Source organism: Chelmon rostratus, chromosome 5 (assembly GCF_017976325.1).
Source record: "Chelmon rostratus isolate fCheRos1 chromosome 5, fCheRos1.pri, whole genome shotgun sequence".
NCBI classification, from domain to species: Eukaryota; Metazoa; Chordata; class Actinopteri; order Chaetodontiformes; family Chaetodontidae; genus Chelmon; species Chelmon rostratus.
The window spans coordinates 10,720,779-10,741,427 of record NC_055662.1 but is presented as its reverse complement, the minus strand read 5'-3'; the positions used below and the strand labels follow the sequence as shown (position 1 = coordinate 10,741,427).

Genomic DNA, 20,649 nt, shown 5'->3' with positions numbered 1-20,649 from the left:
GACTGAGCCGCTGCATCCTGACTCCGCTCTGCAGTGTTTTCTTCTTTTGAAGCCCGCGGTGCAGGTGTGTTTGTTCGGGAGAAGAACAAAATTTTGAAATTGCAAGAGAATTTGCACGTACGTAATGTAAATTTGGCAAGCTGTTTTACGTACGTGTACATATTAAACTGCAACGTTATTGACGCACAGGTAGAGAAGAAGCGGAGTGACTTTTTAGCCAATCAGAATGCAGAACACAATGCACGATGCAAATCCGTGAAGTAGCGAAACCGTGAAAAGTAAACCGCGTTATAGCGAGGGATCACTGTATACCGTCTTCGTACAGTTTTCAATTGAGTGTATGTCACAAAGGATTAGCAAGTTATCAAATTCTGTTTTATTTATGTTTCACACGGCGTCCCAACTTTTTTGGAATCAGGGTTATCATGTTTCCCAGAAGAGAGAAGTTATATTGCAGTGCTCTAGTCGTCTATGTAATATAAAAAGAACAAAAGAACAGTAAAAGAACAGCCAGCTTCTGGCTTTTAGAAAGCTTTTAATAATAGAAACCAATGGCTATAAACGTAACAGATTTTAAATTTAAATTCTGAAGAGTGTTGACACACCTCCAAAAGAGCATTTAAGTAATGAGACACAAAGTCTATCCACTGAAATAACATTTTTAAACAACCTTTAATTAAAAAAAATAACTTTAAATAATGATATTCATTCACACTTTTGTAGAAAACAGAAATAAAAAAGGTGCAATGAGCCTCGGTTGAAATGTGTTATGCATCAAATTTCATGCTTCTGATAGCCAATATTTTTATAAAATGCCAATTTCATCTATATATAGAATAAGTCTGACCCTGCTGACTCTGATTAACAGTTTCCCGTCTTCATGTGTCTTTTCCTCTGTGTTTAGTGTCAGTGAGCATTTCCAACTTGTACCCGGGCTGTGAGAATGTGAGTGTGCGGAGTCGCAGCATGATGTTTGAGCCCAGCCTGACCAAAGGTGTCCTGGAGGTCTTCTCTCCCGTCCACAGCGCTCTGTCCACAGCTGACGAACAGGCCACAAAGGCCATCGACATCCAGCACGCCAACATCCACGGTGAGAACCCAAGACACTCAGACTTAACCTCTTTGTTGATTTTTTTTATTTTGGCATTCACATTGAAGTTTTTTGCTATAAACCATCATGAAGTGGCTTTCACTCTGCAATTTTGTCTGCCACCAGGTACAATATCCTGTGAAAATGGACAGAAAGAATTTCTATTTGCTTGTATCAATCTCTATTTCATGTCTGCATTATAGACTAAATGAATGAACTCCACTCAACTTGTGTTTTTTTTCTACTCCCCTCTCCACCCACACCCCAACCCCTGCTGTAGTTACTTGTTTGCACAAAGCAATACTCCAATTATGTTATCAGTCCATGAAAAATGATGGCAATTTCATGTTACCTCTTGAGTGTTTCTTTCTTCTCTCTTATGTCCAAAGTTGGGGAGTTCCTCACTCAGTAAGGAGGAGACATACTAAAGACAGTGATGAACAATGAACTCAACAATAATGTTAGCGTGCTCCTCGCGTCACTTATTTTCCCTCTCCGCAGGTGTGGGGGATTTCAGCGTGTGGGAGTTTTCGGGGAACCCGGTCTATCACTGCTCCTACGACTACTTTGCAGCCAACGACACCACGGCGATCCACGTGGTCCTGTTCAGCCTGGAGGAGCCGTACGAGACCCAGCTGGGCCACATCACCTACTGGCTGAACCTGCTGAAAGCCCTCACCTTGCCACAGGACAACATCGGTGAGGACAGAGAGGGGGAGAAGGATGTGGCCAGGCTCAGTCAGATTTTTAATAGAGCGGTGGACAATTTAAAATGTCCTATTCATCCTAAAATACACTCTATATAGAGTAGCTATTATTTATATTTGATGCCAGATTTACGCACAGACAAAATGCCATTGAAGTAAAAGCAATTGAGCAAAACACTATTTTACACAAGTATTTCCTTGATTATATTAGTGCTTTTAATTACACTTGTGCAAAATCTGAAAAATAGACCACTGCTGGGAAAATTTGTCATTTCAAAATACTAAAAATGGACTGTCATTGAACAGGAAACACAAGGCTGCATTTCTTCAGCAGTTTCACGTGGCAACAATCCGTGGGCTGCAATTTTACTGACATTAAACGTTGTTGAAAAGTTCATCAGTAAAGACCAGAAAACATGGCAAATTTGAGTCATTGACAGTACCTAGAAAGTCAGTGAAAAGTTATTGAACTGAGGTATGTGTATGACGACACAGTTTAGTCTTGATGGCTACTGAATCTGCTGGCAGTTGTCATGTTGTTGTTATATGTTATTAACTAACAAGCTAAACTTCAAACCTTGTGTGATTTGACAAGTTGTTTGTTAGACAAAACTAACTGTGTGTGTGTGTGCATGTTTGCGTGTGTGTTTCCCCGTCTGTGTCCAGCCTTCGGGGGTCGGATCCAGCAGCCTCTGACGGTCGTCCTGGTGGCGACGCACGCCGACCTCGCTGACATCCCCAGAGCTTTCTCTGGAGAGTTTAGTTACGACAAGGAGAAAGTGCTGCTTAAAGAAGTCAGGAACAGGTTGGGATTCAAACCACAGCAGACAGGAGTGATATTGAGATCATTTTGTTGTTGTTTGTTTGGTTTTTTAAGATACTTTTATTGCAATGCAGAGGCAAATGGTTCTGTAATAAACTGACTTTGAGCAGGTAAAGCAAAATGTGTTTCCTTTGTCAAATAGCTGTAAATACTACAGTACCCATGAGCTTCAGGGACTGAACACAATGCAACACCATAGTTGCATGAATTGCATTAATTGAATGCCTCTGTGATTCATGTTATTAGTGGTAACTACACCTGTTTGACCATTGAAAATGTCTGCATGAGAACGCTCAGGTGTAGCGCTCCCCACCTTTTCAGGGATAGTGCTTCATGTTTCTCAGTACTCCTGCAAAGAGATTGAAGTTTTTAAAAAACGGTGGCGTTGTTCCTTTGGTTTTAGGTTTGGGGTCGACCTGCAGATCAGTGACAAATTGTTTGTGATGGACGCCGGGGCCACAAACTCCAGGGATGTGAAGCTGCTGAGGAGTCACCTGCAGGAACTTCGCACCAACATCATCTCTGTGAGCTCTGCTAACACACACATACAACATGTCTCTCCCATCCTGATTTGTGTGCATTTACCTGTTTGAAAGTAATACAATTTCCTTAATGATTTTTTTTATATGAATGCACAGTAAGTCTGAAGGAGCCAAACACTTTCCCACCCTGTCCTCTGTTTATCTTTACCAGATTATAGACTTAACACCAGTGAAAATATTCAAGTAAACGTGGTTACGGCCGAGTGTCTTTATGGGAAGATAATGAATTCAAGTGACTGAATCTGGAATATTATTTTTGTTTTTCATGTGTCAGTTTGATTAATACAGTCACTTAAACTTCAGAAATAATAACCAGCAGTGAATTCACTTATTTACTACCTCTCCTCCTCCATCGTTGCAGAGGTGCAGTCCCATGACGCTGCTGTCGGAGCGTTTGCTGACCACCCTGCCAACCTGGAGGAAGCTGAGCGGACCCAACCAGTTGACATCGTGGCAGCAGTTTGTCAGCGATGTCCAGGAGCACATCAACCCTCTGGTCAGCCAGGATCACCTCCGCACGCTGGCCCTGCAGCTCCACAGCATGGGGGAGGTGCGTTTCTCGTTTCAGCTTCAAACTGGACTGTGTTTAGCTACGGGAAGAATAATAATCAAGTTCTGAGGGGGGGGGGGGGGCAGAACAACACACTGAAAAAGCTCTGCAAACTTTTACATGAGACAAAATGATCCCAAATATTTAAAGAACCAAAAAACATTTGTTGTGAGAAAAAGGAAACCTCTGGCAGTATTCTGAATCCATTTTTGTCATTGGTTGGTGCTGTGAGATTAAATCAAAAGGGTTTATCTCTCATGCCTGATTTACTCATCAGTTGTCTGTGGTTTCATCAGACTGCCACCAGGGTGCGCTGTTTGTCCATGGATGAATGAAACCAAAACTTTGGGTTCATCTGTAAACAATTACTCAGAATGACTGCAGCAGGAACATGTTGTTTCTCTGTTTGTTTACAAGAATGACTCAGCTCAGGAAGCAAAATCAGGAACCATCCTGAGTTAGAAAACTGTGTCTTTCTGTAATGCGCTGTTGGTTTTGTAATACATTTAGCACACAGGTTATCCTAGTTCGCATTTTACATCTTTTCGGGGGATCCTAGCCTCTTTTGTTCATTTGTCAATATGATTTAGTAACATTTTACCTTCACATTTTGCTTTTTATTCGCACCTGTTTCCATCTGATTTCTTTCTTTCACTCTGTTTCTTTACACCTATGTTGCTGTCAACTTACTCCTTGTTTTCTCTCTCACCATCTTTCCTCTTTCCACCTCCTTCATTTCTTCTATCCTCCCACAGATCAATATCATGCAGAGTGAGACGGTGCAGGATGTTGTTCTGCTGGAGCCTCGCTGGCTCTGCAGCACCGTCCTCGGCAAGCTGCTGTCTGTGGAGACGCCCAAGGCCATACACCACTACAGGGGGCGCTATAGGCTGGAGGAGGTGCAGGCTCTGGCCCCTGAAAGTGACGTGGACGAGCTGCTGCAGATTCTGGACGCCATGGACGTCTGTGCCCGTGATGCCACCAACCCCTCCATGGTGGATGTTCCTGCCCTCATCAAGACAAATGGCCTCCACCGCTCCTGGACCGAAGAGGAGGAGGAGGAGTCGCTGATCTACGGTGGGGTACGACTCGTCCCTGCGGAGCACCTTACCCCCTTCCCCTGTGGCCTGTTTCACAAACTGCAGGTGAACCTGTGTCGCTGGAGCCACCAGCAGAAGCCCGAGGAGGAGGGCGGTGAGGATTTCGATGGAGATATCCACCTGTGGACCAATGGTGCCAAAGTGAGCCAGGCAGGAGTGGAGGCAATGATCCTGCTGGTCAACCACGGCCAGGGGGTGGAGATTCAGGTGCGCGGGCACGACTCAGAGCGGGCCAAGTGCTACACCCTGTTGGACACCGTCTGTAGTATAACAGAGAACCTGCTGGCCTCCACGCTCCCCGGACTGCTCACAGCAAAATACTACCTGAGTCCTCAGCAGCTGCGGGAGCACCACGCCCCCATCATGATCTACCAACCCAAAGATTTCTTCCGGGCACAAGTCCAGCGGGAAACCTCGCTCACCAATACCATGGGAGGCTACCGAGAGAGCTTCAGCAGCATTCTGTCTTTTGGCTGCGCAGAAGTTTACCAGCAGGGGACTCTGGGAACGGATGTCCACATATCAGACGTCCCCCTGTTGGCTCGCAGGAAGCTCTGTCGCATGCTGGACCCTCCTGACGCACTGGGGAAAGACTGGTGCCTGCTGGCCATGAACCTCGGCCTCACAGACTTGGTGGCCAAACACAGCAATGGGACTCCAAATGGCACCCCTGAGCTGGACTCAGACCCGGACTCCCAGCGGGCCGCGCTGCAGCCGAGCCCGACGGCGGCACTGCTGCAGGAGTGGAGTGGGCGAGCAGACAGCACAGTCGGGGTACTGATGGCCAAACTGAGGGAGCTCGGCCGCAGAGACGCCGCCGACTTCCTGCTCAAAGCTTCTCCTGTTTTCAGGGTCAACATGGAAGCGGTGGGAGGAGCCGCCAACGGCTACCCCGCCACCTGCAACGGCGGCACATCGTACAACTCCATCAGCTCCGTCATATCCCGCTGAACTGAACGGGGTCACCTTTTTGTCCTCGCCAAACGTCAAATACTTGGTTTAATGTGACATTTCCCCTGAAACAGGACAGTCACAGACTTGTGTGTGAATGAACATGAAGTGCAATCGTTACCAGAGAGTCCAGCTGCTCGTTCCTTAATCTCTCCATTAAGTTGGCATATGAACCAGATGTTGTGTTTGTGCGCTCCACACCTGTACAGCTGACTATTCCTTCCACTATGAATGTTGTGAAAGAGCTGATCGTCCTGAGCTCCAAAGAGGAATCCAATGCTTTTATTATGTTCTTAATCTTGTTGTGCTGCTTTTTAATATCTCTCCTACTCTACTGAAAGTCTCATCTCACAGTTGAAAGAAAGTCAGAAAGTACAGAAAAGATCAGTTTTTAAAAGCTATCAACTCTACATGAAGGAATGGACGTGGTCGAAAAGATGGCGGCCTCATGTTTGGACCTTTTTCATATCCACCCTCAAGTGAAGAACTAAAGACTTAATTGTATCAGTGAACATGTCGGAGGCTGCCATCTTTACTCACCTCATCCATCACAGTTACATATAATATTATCCTCCCTCTTGCTTTTGTCATACTGATGTGACATTTGGCCGTTCAGCTCAGTGTTGAATAAATTAACAGCATTTTTAGTGTGCCTTTGTGGCCTTCTACCTCCCTGAAGAGCACAAATAGTCTTGTTATTATAAAAACAGTAATTCTTTCCAAACATATAAAGAACTGTGCCTTGTTGACACAAACAGTAAAATGATATTTCAGTCAAGTCTGGTGAGGAAAAGGCCATCTTACGTTTCAGGCAGGAAAAGGTTAAAGAAGAAAGAGCGTGAAAAATGAAAACCTAAAGCTCGGCTCGTCTTACAAGGTTTTAAAAAATCGATTTTACTGCCAAAAACCAGACACAAAGCTGAAAGCAGAGATCATATTTCTGCTGTGTTCTGTTGCGTTCTGAAATAAAACACGCTTCATATTGGAGGAGATGATCTGATGCTCTGCGGGAGCCAAAGGGAAACCGTGTCATTCATGTGTAATTGGTCTATTTGTAGGTTTACACACATTATTTCTTCATTAATCCAACAACAGAAATCTCTTGATTGTTGATGAATTAGTGTTAACACTTTATTTTAGGGGTCCCATAATTTCCTAATTTCCTTGGACGTTTCCTGGAAAGAACTGTGTAATGTGGTATTAACTATAGTGGAAATAGAGACAGTGTCATGAGACAGTTATGCAAGTTAAGCCAACATTCATGCTTCCGAAGCTTGAACTAGTTACCTTTGAACATTTTTGCTTACAAATTAGTTACTTACTACCGGCCAACTGATTATTAAAATTGTTACTGATTCATTTTCAGTTGATGAATTGATTAGTCAACTAATCATTTAATGTGTAATATTAATCTTAGTAGAGTGTACTCTGTTTTGCAGTTAGCATAAAGTCAAAAATAAAATAAAAGTAAAATAAAATAAAGTCAAGATACTTCACCATCTACTAGTAACAGGAAATGTGAAAATGCACCAGAATCGAACTGTGATGCCAGAGAAAAAGCCTTTGATTGAATAATTACTTTAATGCAGCTATGAGCAGCTCCTTCATCTCCTTTCCCATCAACAGTACACTCAAAAAATCAATAAGTGTTTAGTCTGCATGCTGGCTTTTTTGAGTGTACTTAATTTTGTCACTTTTCCACTCAAAACCTGCATTGCATTAATATATAGTATGGTATCAGAATGCACTTTGAGTCTCCATTTTTCCTGGAATTATTACCAAACTACAAGATTGTTCTTTCCAGGAACCTCTCGAAGAGTTTACAGTTACGTATCAGTTCCTTTCATTGAAATTTCAACCAACTGTGGGACTGTAAAATACAGTGTTACATAAATGTTTTCACTTTCACTATTTTAACAGAAAAAGTAGAGTTTTTGTGTGTCTTATTGAAGAATGTTGTTCCTTCCAGCAACAGAATTTATTTGCTCACACAGGTTAAGAGTATTTGATGTTGAGGATCATCATGGCCGACGGGTTGGAGCTGCTGAGCTGTGCACTCACTCATTATTTATTTGAATAGAAAGTGCCACCAAAAATGCTAAAAACTACTTAATTTTTAACATTTCTACTGACCTTGAAGATAATAAGTTATATTCAGAGTCATCAGCGTCAGTACACACAGCTGACGCTGCGCCTTTTAAATGCCTCCTCAACAGGTTTTCTGCATTAGCGACCAGTGCTAAGACATCAACAATCAAGTTACGGTCCACAGTGTCAGATTTTTACACAGTGGCATCAGCGCCGCTTCTGTCGAGCTAAATTTGAGCCGTCAGTGTTGGACGGCCATGCGTGGCTTCACATCTTCTTTCAGTTTTTGTCTTTTTATATCGTGACGCTGCAGCCCGGCTCGGTCAGCAAAAGCATGGAACAGATGCCAGAAGTTTGTATTGTTAGCTGAAAAAATGGCCAAAGGCTGCTGATGACAGAAATGTTCCTAGAAAAGCATTTTCGCTCCTTTTTCAGTACATGTGTGTTGATGTTGGGAAAAGAGACTTTGTGGATGTAAAGGCCTTTTTCAGAACAGATTGATAGAAGATGAGCTCTGTGCCAGAGTGCAGTATTTCCTATCTGCTTTACTTCCCCAGTGTTACCATTTGTTCACAGAGATGAAACTTTAAAGACTATTTCAAACACTGAACTTCTCTCACTATTTTTGTCTCAGCCTGAACTTGTCAACACAGCAAACTTGTAGCTGTGGTGTAAATACTCAAGTCCTGTTTCCTCGACTTCACCCTCATTGTTCTGTTTGTTTTTTTGCCCAAATACTAAATATTGTTGATTCCAACTAGGCAAAATGAATGTACTATACATCTTTCCCCCGGAATATGGTCACAAGTAAAACCAAATCAAAGATATGGTGATCAAAACATGATGAAATGAAATGCCCCAAACTGCTCTGATACATTCCTTTATTTTTCTCGTTTTATTTTATTGGAGCTTTTATTGAAGTTGTGTGTCATCATTGCCAATGCTGTGTGCCTAAAACACACTCGTTCATTCCTCTATTGTCGCCTTGTACAGTACACAAGCTGAGAAGTGATGTTTCAGAAAGGGAAGTGAAGATTATGTTCTCTCGTTTAACAAGAAGAGGCACTTTTTTTGTAAAAGCTGAGAATCACTTATCTTATTATCAAGTTTGTCTCCGTTTGGTGTCGATTCTCCAGATGCTCCTGACAGCAGGTGGATTTCAAGGTGTTCTCAAAAAAATGTTCTGTTTGTTTCTGTTTGGTGAGGAAAGACGTACTCAATATTACTTTTGAGTGACTCCAGTCTGATTACATTGCACAAGTCTTTTTTGTTGCTATTTATGTTACATTATTTTAGCATGTCTTGGAATGCCATGTTCTTTGTCCTTCTGACACTTTATAGTGTAATACATTTTATAATAAATTCTTTACCTAATACAATCGCCTCTGTCCTCATTGAAGTGCAGGAGCAGATAATCGTCATTGATTTTAGACATCAGTGTAAACAAGCAAACAGCACCATTATCAAGAGGATTAACAGACTTGCACTCAGTAAAGGTTAGACAAATATGTTGACCTTAAGACACTCAGTCAGAGCAACAAAAACAAAACCTTTTTTACAAGTGTTCCCCTAATATTTGCTTATTTCTTAGTAATTACTGACTACTCTAGAAGTTATTCAAATGAAATGGGTCTTTGGGTGATGTGGTCACAATATAGATAAAAGCAAGTGGTGAAAATGTTGGGAACCAGTGTTTTATAGCACAGAACGGGAAGAGGGTGATGTTCTTCCATTACAAACAGAGCTGTTGTGAGTGTTTCAGTGCAGGCATGGGGAACAAAGGTCAAGAGAAAAATCACTTCCACACCTCTATTCTCTGTAGGAAAGGCAGACAAACATGGCAGGGAGGGGACGAGGGTGACGGGTCAGTAAAAATTATGGTCTGTGTTGGAAACGGGTGAAATTATCTCGTCCCACAAACATCTATTTTTATTTATTGAAGAAACATTATTCTGGGGCACCATCATTTATTAAAATCCTTGATTTTTTTAAACTCTTGTCTATTTTTTCCAGATAGAGTTAACCCCTTTAGTACTTTTGTGTAGGCATTCCCAAAATCACTGACTTTGGTGAAGTGGTGTTTGTGTAACCCTGAGATTCATATCTAGAATCAAGTCAAAGAGAGAGGGAAAAAACACACCTGTTTGCAGATGTTTTTTGCAGTGAGGTCGTTGTTTGGCACTAAGTCTCCAAACTGCCAGACTGCCACTGGAAAAAAACACCCCTCTGAACAAAATTAACCAACATCAGAGAAGCTTCAGAGGTTTAAACGACGGCCTCAGCCTTTATTGAATGGAAGTGTCTTTGATCAATCAGGGACAGACTGGTGTCTATTGGGCCTTTAATTGTCCTCTACCAAATTCCAGGCTGTGTTATTCACACTTCTCTGGGTTCATTGTGGAGCTGCTGGGGTGTCGACCCTCCACCCACACAGTCACATGACCTATCTGCTGCCTGAAGCACTCTGAGTTTGTCTTAACTTGTCCCGACTGCTGACGGTGTCGACCGTCATTCAAAAATATTTGTACAGGGACGGAGATTAATCCAGCAGAACTCGTGACGTGAACCACATGACCCTGAATTTGGCGTAGTCCTGCTGCTTTTCCAAACTGGATTTAAAACTTGGATTTGATGAATATTTTTGTTTTTTAAGTGCTTTTTAACCTTAATGTACACTCAAATGGTTCTGTGATTCATGTGTTTCTCCAGGTCAACATCAAAATATTCCAAGTACAAGTACAGGACACATCATAAATAGCTTCATACCAGGGATTAAACTTCTGTCACATCATAAGATGATGCAAACAGTTCTCAATGTCTAGCCAAACAGGTTGCGTTTCATTGTTTGTCAAAGTTTGGCAACAACAAGGTTTTAACAGACATGACTTTACTATGCATACTGTGAATCCTCTCTGCCTTAAATGAACTGTGAAAACAATGTTTTCATACATTTATCAGGGCCTATCTGGAATCATGGCTTTATTATCTTTTTGTAAATGATCTGCATAAATCACCACATGCTAAAGGTTAACATATGAACACATTAACACGTGACCAATATTCAGTTTCATACATATACTTACATACAAACAGATAAGGATCCCTTACATTTGTTTTCAGTTCTTGTGCAGGACATTTTACAGTTACAGTGCAGAAAATAAACTTCTGGTCTCCAGTTAGTAGCTTCAGTTTCAAATTAGCTACATTAGTGACATTTAATGTTACTTATAAGTCAAACTAGCTTTGATTATATAGGCCAGACAGGCTTCAAAAGTTAAGGCTAGCTGTTAGTATTGTTCAGATTTACATGTTGACTTGAGTTCGCTGGCTTGCCAACAGGCTAGTGCTAAAATGCTAAATGTGACATGCTAAACATTAGCAGCATCTAAAAGCTGTTATATGCATGCATGTTAAGCGTATTAAGGAGAACAATGTCAACATGCTAATGTTAGCTAACACCATCTTTATATATTGCAATAAAGGATTTTTATACTGTTTCCGTTTTTACTTCTGTAGTGGTAATAACAGAATAACAGTTGCCAATCAACAACTTTGTTTGTGCCTCACAGGACAGCTAGCATGACTAAGCCAAGTGTTGCTGCATTACCAAACCAAATACTTCCTGGATCAATAATGTTAACAAACACTTGAGGCCAGGGGGGTGATAGTGACCCCAGCATGTAGACATGTTCATCAGCTCAGGTTTGTTAACCTCTGTGTCTGGATGACCAGACCAGCGGCTGATAACCCTCCTGCTGTGTTCTGAGGAATGTATAAATGATGTGTCAATGGTTCACAAAGTGTCTTACATCAACAGGCCTCGACAGCAGCCTGTTAGAGTGAAGATAAACTGAATATTCATCAACGTAGAGATTATAGACAACAGGAAATTTGATTGCTAATGCTAACAAAGGCATTTGGATAGCGAGACTATCTTAATTTCACATGTTGTATGGCAGCTATGAAGCTAGCTAGCAGCTGGTTAGCTTAGCTAAGCGCAAAGACTGGAAGCAGGGAAACGGTTATGCTCGAATACGTTCATTTCCCAAAATGTTTTTTTAATGTTTTTACACCCAAGTTTAATTATGTAAACAGAGACACTATATTCAGTTATTTGCAGTTAATTGTCAAACCCTTGTAAGTATTTAATTTTGACACTCAAGCACATTTTACTGCACTTTTATGTATAGCTTTTTGTATTTAAGCAATGGATATGAATATTTCCACTTCTGCTAACGATATGTACTCAATAGGGAAAGCCAGCTGCAGTTAACCTGTTTTTAGCTGACTCTAAAAGATGGACATGCTAACTGACCAGACGTGCATGGTCATACAGGAAGTGCTCAGTCAACCATTGTCATGTGTCACTGTGCTTGAGCAACATGATCCTGTCACACATGAGCTGCTGAGGATGCAGTCAGCTTTCTGGTTTCTGAAAATGCAAGGGAAGCATGTATTTTTAACCCACTGTAAAGTATGATGGTATGGTAAACTTCACCGCAGAGCTGCAACAAGAACATTTTGGAACATCATGCATCCTGCATGTGACAACATTAAGTATGATGCACTGGAAAGAAGTGGATGAATCATGTCACACACTGGGCTGGTATATTCCAGACTAGCCATTTCCCCCTGCTTCCAGTCTTTATGCTAATCTGAGCTAACCGAATGCCAACTGATTTAACTGTTGACAAGAAGGCTAAAACCATCGCTTTAAATTTGACAAACCTTGAGCCAAAATGATTTCATATCTTAAAAAAGGAATTCCCTGTTTTTTTTTCTGAAAAGTAACAGTCAGATAAATAAAGTGCAGCAAAAAGAACAAGTGACGTAAAATACCTCAAAAATTGTAGTTAACTCAAGAGTACTTGAGTAACTGTACTTGATTTACTTTCCACTAGTGATGTCAGACTGTCACAATCACAAATAAGCAGCATTAGGAACAATAATAAAAGGCTTTGTTCTAAATGTATAAACAACTCTGCCTGTTCCAAGTTTCATGATCCTATCAATCACATGAGCATTGACCCTGATTAACTCACTGACTTTGTGCCAGCAGTTCCTGGAGGGCCTGATATTCTCAAACTCCCACAGCCTTTTGTGATGTAAACATTGGACATCACTGATAGTGTTATATATATACATACATATACACACACACACACACACACATATATATAAAGGATAGGAAAGGCCAACCAAAGGAGCAATTTTCATATTTTTGGATGGTAGAAATGTACCTCCGTTCTGGCACAGGGTTCACGCTGCCTTTTTTTTATGTTTGTCCATAGAGCAGACCAGAAGCACATATACTCTCATCTGGGTGTTCCCCAGCACTCTGATTTAACAACATAAATAACATTTTGCAAGTTGGTAGATTCTTAATCTATCTGGAGCAAAATAGATTCCCCACTTATGGACTCTCTGAGAGTTCAAAAAGTATTGTTAGTTGCAATCATTTCACACAGAAGCTCTGGCTTACAGGAGCGTCCTTGACCCCTGTAGTTCCTGGACCTGTGCCCAGTAGGCCTGTTGAGTAATCATATCCATCTTACACTCCTGCTGCCACCAAGGAGCTCATAACTTGACCGTTAACCACCAGTATCTTAAATGCTTGTTTGTTGTGTAATATTTCAGCACACCACAGTCCGTGAACTATTCATGCTCAGTGCATTTACATGCACATAAGAAACCAGGTTACTCAAAGAAACCAGGTCACTGGCAACATGTTTACATGCACTGTAGTAACCTGGTTACCATAAAGGATTTTTTCTTTTTCTTACTTTTAGTAGTGGAGACCAACTTATTTAAACCTCTAGAGGCTACTTTGCGTTAGTTTCAATTTTAGTCTTATATCTGCAGTGCATTTCATTTCTGCCGTCACAGCAACAGTCACTGTCTGAAGTCTTTCTCATGCACGTGTACACGTAAAAAGACAATTAGAAACCCTGGTCACACATCTACACGGCCAAGACATTTCTTCAGGAGAAATCTAGCTGGGAAAATCAGTTTACTCTGATTAGAGAAACCAGGGTTCTTCTACACGCACACATTGCTGTGGCCAGTTGGCAATAGCGTGATTGCTTCTGTGCATGCTGAGGGGGATAAATCCTGCCCAGGCTCCCCAAAAACTCTTGGACTGGCCTTGTCAGTTGCAATTACACATTTTATTCCCTCCATTGTTCTTCCCTTCATCTCCCCACTTCTTCCCCATTATGGATTTAGCTGTGTCAGTATTTTTGCCTTACTCAGCTAATCTGAAGGCCAATTTGATCAATAAAAACGCCAATCTTCACTTGACCTGTCACTAGAAATATCTTAACAGGAGTCTTAGAACAAGTTAAAACAAACAACCCCGAGTTAATGAAATTGCTATTTTCACTGTTTTAGCTACAATGATCCTGCAAAAACACGTTCAACATGATTCCTGGGAGGGGGAAATCACGTGCTTCCGTGATGACATCACACGTCAGGGCGGAGCATCTGCGGAATAAACAACGAGCAGACCAATCAGAGAGCTCCATGGGACGTTATTCTGCTGCTCGTCGGGCCTTTATAAACTTTGTGTACCTTAACCGACGGAAGTTATTTTCAGCTTCTTCGTCTTCAACAGTAAAGGATATACTGTAAGTCTTTTTTTTTTCATCTGACTTGTTTTATGATCAATATATCCCAACTTGACAACTAAATTTAGGACATTAACCAATAATATTGATGAATATTTGTGTTTCTTCGCGATTTTTTCGTGATTTGAACCCAGATGCAACACCCCAGTGTCCATTTAAAAAGCTACTGCTTAAATTAATGTCTTCTTTTTATGCATTTGTTGAGTCAAAAATGGCTGCATTTTTATTGTTATCCGTCCTTCTTAGCCATGTTGTTTCATTCGGCTGCTTCGTCGTCGTCTCTCCTTCTATCCCTGAAAGCAGCCATTGTTTGATTTCTTAAGGAAGAAACAGCATCCCCCAAAAGTGGATCCGCTTGAAAATACCGCTGTCTGTTAGCTACCGGGAGAGTTTTGGTTTTCTTTTCGTTTTCCTGGTCGTAGTTTCGATGTCCGACCCGGTTTCTTGGCTCTGCGCCGCCTCCGCAGCAGATCCCGTGACTGCGAACAAAACAACAACAGGCCCGGTTCATTGTTGGGATCTGACTCACCAACTTGCAGGACAATAGCCCGCAAACAAGAAATAGCTTATGTTTTTAAGCGTACTGTTGACATAATATAATGATCGGGATCCTCTGCTCTTATTTGCCTAGTCTGGCCCTGTTTTTGCCGAGCAGCTGGGGAATGACTGTACTGTCGGGAATGTGTATTGCAGCTTTAATGCGGATCCCATTTCTAAATGAATCATGGGAGGGAGAAGCTGTATTCCGGGATCTGGTTGCATGACAAGTATCACGATGGGGAAACATGTGAGAGGCGATTTCGATGGTAAAATTACGCGGTTTAACGCTTTTCCGAGGAAATTACGTCTTTGTACCGGAGTCTGTTTGCCTCCTCATGACTTCAAGCCTGCATCAATGATTAACCTGCTACTCTGCAAATGGCGTCCTAACTTGTGTGTCCTGTTGTTTTCCAGTAGGAAGCAACAATGCTGCCTCTCGCCGTGTTGGCAGTGTGCCTGAGTGCAGCCCTCTCAGCCCCGAGCCTGGACCCCCAGCTGGACCAGCACTGGGAGCAGTGGAAGAACTGGCACACAAAAACTTATCATGAGGTGATGTACTCTCCTTTCTCTCCTCGCAGCAAGCTGTTCCTGTCTGTCACACCAAGACAAAAAAGAGTCTGACCAGTGTTTTTTGTTTGTTTTGTAGAAGGAGGAGGGCTGGAGGAGGATGGTGTGGGAGAAGAACCTGAAGAAGATCGAGCTGCACAACCTGGAGCACTCCATGGGCAAGCACCCCTACCGTCTGGGCATGAACCACTTTGGAGACATGGTGAGTCCACTGTTTCAACACGTTGACCTGAATCTCACTGGTAAACACAGATCAGGGTTCTTCACAGAGGAAACCACAAACCACAGAGAGTCACAGATGGATGGTGGATGGCTGGTGAAGTAGATACTGTAACAGGAGTGCACTGAGGTTAGGATCCTGAACGTGTACCCTCAATGTAAGGTGAAGCAGTAAACAGATTATTTTATTGTGTCAAGAAAAAATGAATTAAATTAAAATGGGGAGGAATCTATAAATGGCACTGGGCTGGCACATGAGAAAAACACTAAAAATTGAGATGAACAATAATTGTTTAATGTTAAGATACTGTAACACTGAACTGTAGATTGAGCCTGGATGAACTAACATCCATTAAAGCCTGCAGCCACAAACACACCAGCATAATGACAAACCACACTGTCGGCGTCATTTACCCTCTGAACCTTGTCTTTCCCCAGACTCACGAGGAGTTCAGGCAGATCATGAACGGCTACAAGCGCAAAGCAGAGAGGAAGTTCTTGGGGTCCCTGTTCATGGAGCCCAACTTCCTGGAGGCGCCACGTGCCGTGGACTGGAGGGAGAAGGGCTACGTCACGCCCGTGAAGGACCAGGTAACGGCTGTTTTATGTGTTGTGTAGCCTCAGGGTTCTGTCGCAGCCACGCCTGGTGAGCTATCAAGGTGTGTAGCAGTCAAAAGGTAAAGTTTAGGGAAGACCTGGCAGTCACAGTGTAAGGAGGGGATGCTGGTGAAGGTATTTTGGATCTTAATTGATTACTTTTTTGTCCTGTCAAACTGTTTCTTACATTTCTGTGAAGAACAGATTTGAGAACTAAGTGAATAACAGCTTGAAAAATCAGTTTTTCAAAATCCACCTAAAGCCCACAAATAACTGGGGGAACTGGGGAATGTCAGAATTTCTGAGCCTTTGAGGACAAACTGTCTATAAAACTGTGAACACTGTTGTTGTTGTTCCAGTGCGAAGTACTCTGGTGTTGTCAACGCTGTACGTTACCACAAGCTCTTAATTTAATAGCCATGTTAGGGAACCAGGAGGTCCTGTAATAACCAGATATCAGCTGTTGAAACTTGGCAGACACGATTGTGCAATGTGCGACAGTTGCGTCGTTACAGCTTTGCTTATTTGAAGCAAGGGGGACACTTTGTCCATTGAAGTAAATGTTTTGCTTAAACAGAAAGATAAGATGGCCGCTTGCAGGCTGTTTTTGTTATCTGTGTGCTTCACACACACGCACACTCCTCCTCCTCTTGCCTTAGTGCGCTGCCTGCTCTCCCCCCGACATGCTGTACATTAACACCCTGTAAGCTGAAGCCAGTCTGACCAGCTCACGGTTAGCCAGACCACAGTGGAGCAAACACTGTCGTATACATTCAGTGAAAGTGCTGCGTCATGGTGCACCGTCCAATCTCATTTTATTTCAGGAAACAACGTGCTTCCAGAGTCAGAGAGATAAAGTGCCATAAACAGCATAATTAGAGGACTGTTTACACACAAAGAACTATTGATCGTTGTTTTTTTGTAGATATAAGAACAAAATGTAATAGAACAAAGATGACAGGAAGATAGAGGAGGGAGCTAGAAAAGTCAAGTACTGACACGACAAAGTGTCCTGATAAACAGCAGAACTGATACTGGTCCGTCTAGAATTTGATGTTGTGATGTGTTTTTCAGGCAGGATTTAAAAACGGGCCCATGCTAACAGCAACAAAATGGTCAAGATTCAAGATTGCCTTTATTGTCATTGAGCATGGACATGTCAGCGGAATTTGCATTGGAACCCCCGTGTTAGAAACAAAATAATAAATAATAATAATAAATAATAATAATAAATAATAATAAAAAGAAATATAGTAAGACAATAAAAACACTAAAGCAATAAAATATACCAAGACAGCTGAGACATCAGAAGAACATGAAAAAGTCTCAATAATAAACTACTGTGGATTCATTTTCTCTGCATAATTGTAAAAAAAATTCCCACATTATGGAAGAGGTGAAATGATGTTTTGATTGAATGATCATGAACCTTAGTCAGCACGTGTAACTCTGTACCCTTCCACCCCCTCTCTCTCTCAGGGTCAGTGTGGGTCTTGCTGGGCCTTCAGCACCACCGGAGCTCTGGAGGGTCAGCACTTCAGGAAGAGCGGCACGCTGGTGTCGCTGAGCGAGCAGAACCTGGTGGACTGTTCCAGGCCCGAGGGCAACGAGGGCTGCAATGGTGGTCTGATGGACCAGGCCTTCCAGTACATCAAGGACAACCAGGGCCTGGACTCTGAGGATGCTTATCCTTACCTGGGAACCGTACGTATCTCATGGGAGGAAGGGGAAAGTCAAGTGGACACGCCTTAAAACGGCTAGAAAATCAAACTAAAAGGCTGTGATGTGGTTGCAGACGGTGTTTTCTGATCTTAAGTGATTGATTTTCTACTGGAAAATGAAATGATGATCATATTTTAGATTCAGAGGTTTGTGTTGATGCCATAATGTCCCACTCATCCTCCTCCTCCTCTTTTCTTCCAGGATGACCAGCCGTGCCACTACGACCCCAAATACAACTCTGCCAACGACACCGGATTCGTCGACATCCCCAGCGGCAAGGAGCGCGCTCTGATGAAGGCCGTGGCCGCCGTGGGACCGGTCTCTGTCGCCATCGATGCCGGCCACGAATCTTTCCAGTTTTACCAATCAGGTCAGTTCTCGGCTTTGCGAAGAAACACAGCTGAAGTATCTGCCATCTGTTTTAGAGATGGTTTGTGTGTAACTGTGGTGTTGATGGGGGGCGTATTTCAGGAATCTACTACGAGAAGGAATGCAGCAGCGAGGAGCTGGACCACGGTGTGCTGGTGGTGGGTTACGGCTTCGAGGGAGAAGATGTTGATGGCAAGAAGTACTGGATCGTGAAGAACAGGTGAGTGGAAGATGTTGAACTTATCCCCACGGTCCGCCATGTTTTTTGGCCAGGCCTCTAATTTAAATACTCTAAAACTGCAGATACTTTGGGGCGAATCAAATCTGTTGGGCTCACTTCCTGACCTTTTTTGTCTGTCCTTCTCGCAGCTGGAGTGAAAAGTGGGGGGACAAAGGCTACATCTACATGGCTAAAGACCGAAAGAACCACTGTGGAATCGCGACAGCAGCCAGTTACCCTCTGGTCTAACGTTTGCACAGCTGCACTTTGTAGCACCATAGCGTTTTTATTGCAGAAGTTTGGCTGGAGACGAGAGCCGAGGCTTCGTCGTGCGACGCTCTGCGAGGACAAACCCTGTTGTTTTTAGGGAAATGGCGCCTTTTTGTTTTGGCTGTTTTAATGCCACTTTATGAAAAAGATTTTAGTCAAGTGTTTTATTCTTTGTAAATATGTGTATGCTACTCGGTAAGTGATACATGAACACTTGCTTCGGTCATTGTAAATGATTTTTTTTTTTTTTTTACTTTTACTGTGATCAATTAAAGTTGTGAAACACTATTTTGATGTTTGGAGTTTTTTTAAAATGCTTCTTAATATCTGCTTTATATGGTTTGACATATTACCACTGTCCTGTGAAAACCATGTATCTGCACCACCACACCAAATATGGACATGCACGCTTTTCACAGTACATGTAAGATACTGTAGTGAAGCCTTTAAGTCTTAATTGTTTCTTTGAAAAATAACTAAAACACCCATGAACTTTAAATTAAATAAGATTATTGATCTAATAATGTAAATAATGAAAAGTTTTTAGCTTTCTTGCATCAGTTATGGAAAAGCACTGTTGTGCTTTGATAGCACTGAAAGGTGGTAAACAAGCAAGTCACCTCTGTTGATCTTGCTGCTAACCGTTAAAGACTCACTCAGAGTTTCTGCGTTTGTTCTTTAAGATTAATCTTGTTATTGATTAATTTAGGGATCAGTGTCACTGAAGTGTTTTCAGCTGTGAATAATTAATGAAACTGGTCACAGGATTGTTTCTGGACCTGCTTCATCTTTAAATGTATGTTTTTAATCTTGTGCCTGAACCCACCAAACGCAGCATGTACTGCTGATAATCCCACATGTTGGTTTGACATGTACAGCATATGTCATATGATCTCGTGTTAAAGCAGCTCTGCTCGCTGACGTCTGGCACCAGGATCTTGGAGGATTATTGAAAGTTTAACAATGGTGTCGATTCATAAGAAGCCAACTGTGGGGGTACCACTCACCTTACGTGAGCCGTACTCAGCTTGCAGTGAAACACATGATGACTCCTGGTCAGTGCTGGAATGTAGTATAGAGTATAAATTCAAAGAACTGCACTTGTTCTTTACTGGATTGTTTCCATTTTACGCAACCTTATACTTCTGCTCCGATAAGATCAGAGGCAACTTTTGTACTTTGAACTCCACAATGTTTGTCTTACAACTTTAGCTACGAGCTATGATTTATATTATTTATTTATATTTATTTAATATTGCACTTTTTACTCAAGTACTTTAAAGTAGTACTTTTAGTTACTACTTACTCTGCATAAACAGATTTATAATACAAAAAAAGATCAAACTTTATTGACCCCTGGGGGGAAATTCACAAGCTGCCCATCCGGATATACAGTACAACAATAATCAGCTCCAACTTTACAGTACTTTAAATATTGTTTGATGTTAATACTTTAGTACTTCTACGATGACAATAAATTCGATTCTGAATGCAGTACTTTTATACTGTGGTACTGCTGCTTGTACTCCAGTGAAGGATCTGAGCCCGGTGAAGGTTTCCTGTTCAACTGGTTATTCTAGGTCAGATGTGGCGGGCTGTCTGACCCAAATCACAGCATTAAAAGTCACTACTGTCTTAGCAGTAAAGCTGGTCAGGGTAAAGGAGTGT

At 42.1% G+C, this 20,649-nt stretch overlaps 2 protein-coding genes across 3 annotated transcripts in view; both read left to right on the top strand.

Moving 5' to 3' along the window:
- The window catches only part of dapk1 (death-associated protein kinase 1), an 85,494-nt gene extending 76,279 nt beyond the window's left edge, over window positions 1-9,215 (top strand). The window contains exons 21-26 of the mRNA XM_041936940.1: window positions 905-1,090; window positions 1,592-1,789; window positions 2,464-2,602; window positions 3,024-3,144; window positions 3,524-3,712; window positions 4,468-9,215. Of these exons, the coding sequence (XP_041792874.1) occupies window positions 905-1,090; window positions 1,592-1,789; window positions 2,464-2,602; window positions 3,024-3,144; window positions 3,524-3,712; window positions 4,468-5,763 (2,129 nt within the window). The 3' untranslated portion in view covers window positions 5,764-9,215. The remainder of the gene's footprint in view (window positions 1-904; window positions 1,091-1,591; window positions 1,790-2,463; window positions 2,603-3,023; window positions 3,145-3,523; window positions 3,713-4,467) is intronic.
- A 5,144-nt stretch (window positions 9,216-14,359) lies between these two features.
- ctsla (cathepsin La) lies at window positions 14,360-19,269 on the top strand. 2 transcript variants are annotated; one of them, XM_041936318.1, is made up of 8 exons: window positions 14,360-14,477; window positions 15,432-15,566; window positions 15,664-15,786; window positions 16,242-16,394; window positions 17,880-18,104; window positions 18,324-18,492; window positions 18,594-18,711; window positions 18,861-19,269. In XM_041936318.1, exons 2-8 carry the CDS (start codon window positions 15,444-15,446, stop codon window positions 18,958-18,960), a joined length of 1,011 nt encoding a protein of 336 aa, XP_041792252.1. In that variant the 5' UTR covers window positions 14,360-14,477; window positions 15,432-15,443; the 3' UTR covers window positions 18,961-19,269. The 2 variants fall into 2 exon arrangements, with proteins under 2 accessions (XP_041792252.1, XP_041792253.1); XM_041936319.1 differs by having other exon boundaries at window positions 14,457-14,477; window positions 15,435-15,566.
- The last annotated feature ends 1,380 nt before the right edge of the window (window positions 19,270-20,649 follow it).

Coding starts and splice junctions, on each gene's coding strand:
- ctsla (XM_041936318.1), top strand. CDS start 15,444: ATGCTGCCTCTCGCCGTGTTGGCAGTGTGCCTGAGTGCAGCCCTCTCA. Junction 15,567..15,663: donor ACACAAAAACTTATCATGAG/GTGATGTACTCT, acceptor TTTGTTTTGTAG/AAGGAGGAGGGCTGGAGGAG. Junction 16,395..17,879: donor TCACGCCCGTGAAGGACCAG/GTAACGGCTGTT, acceptor TCTCTCTCTCAG/GGTCAGTGTGGGTCTTGCTG.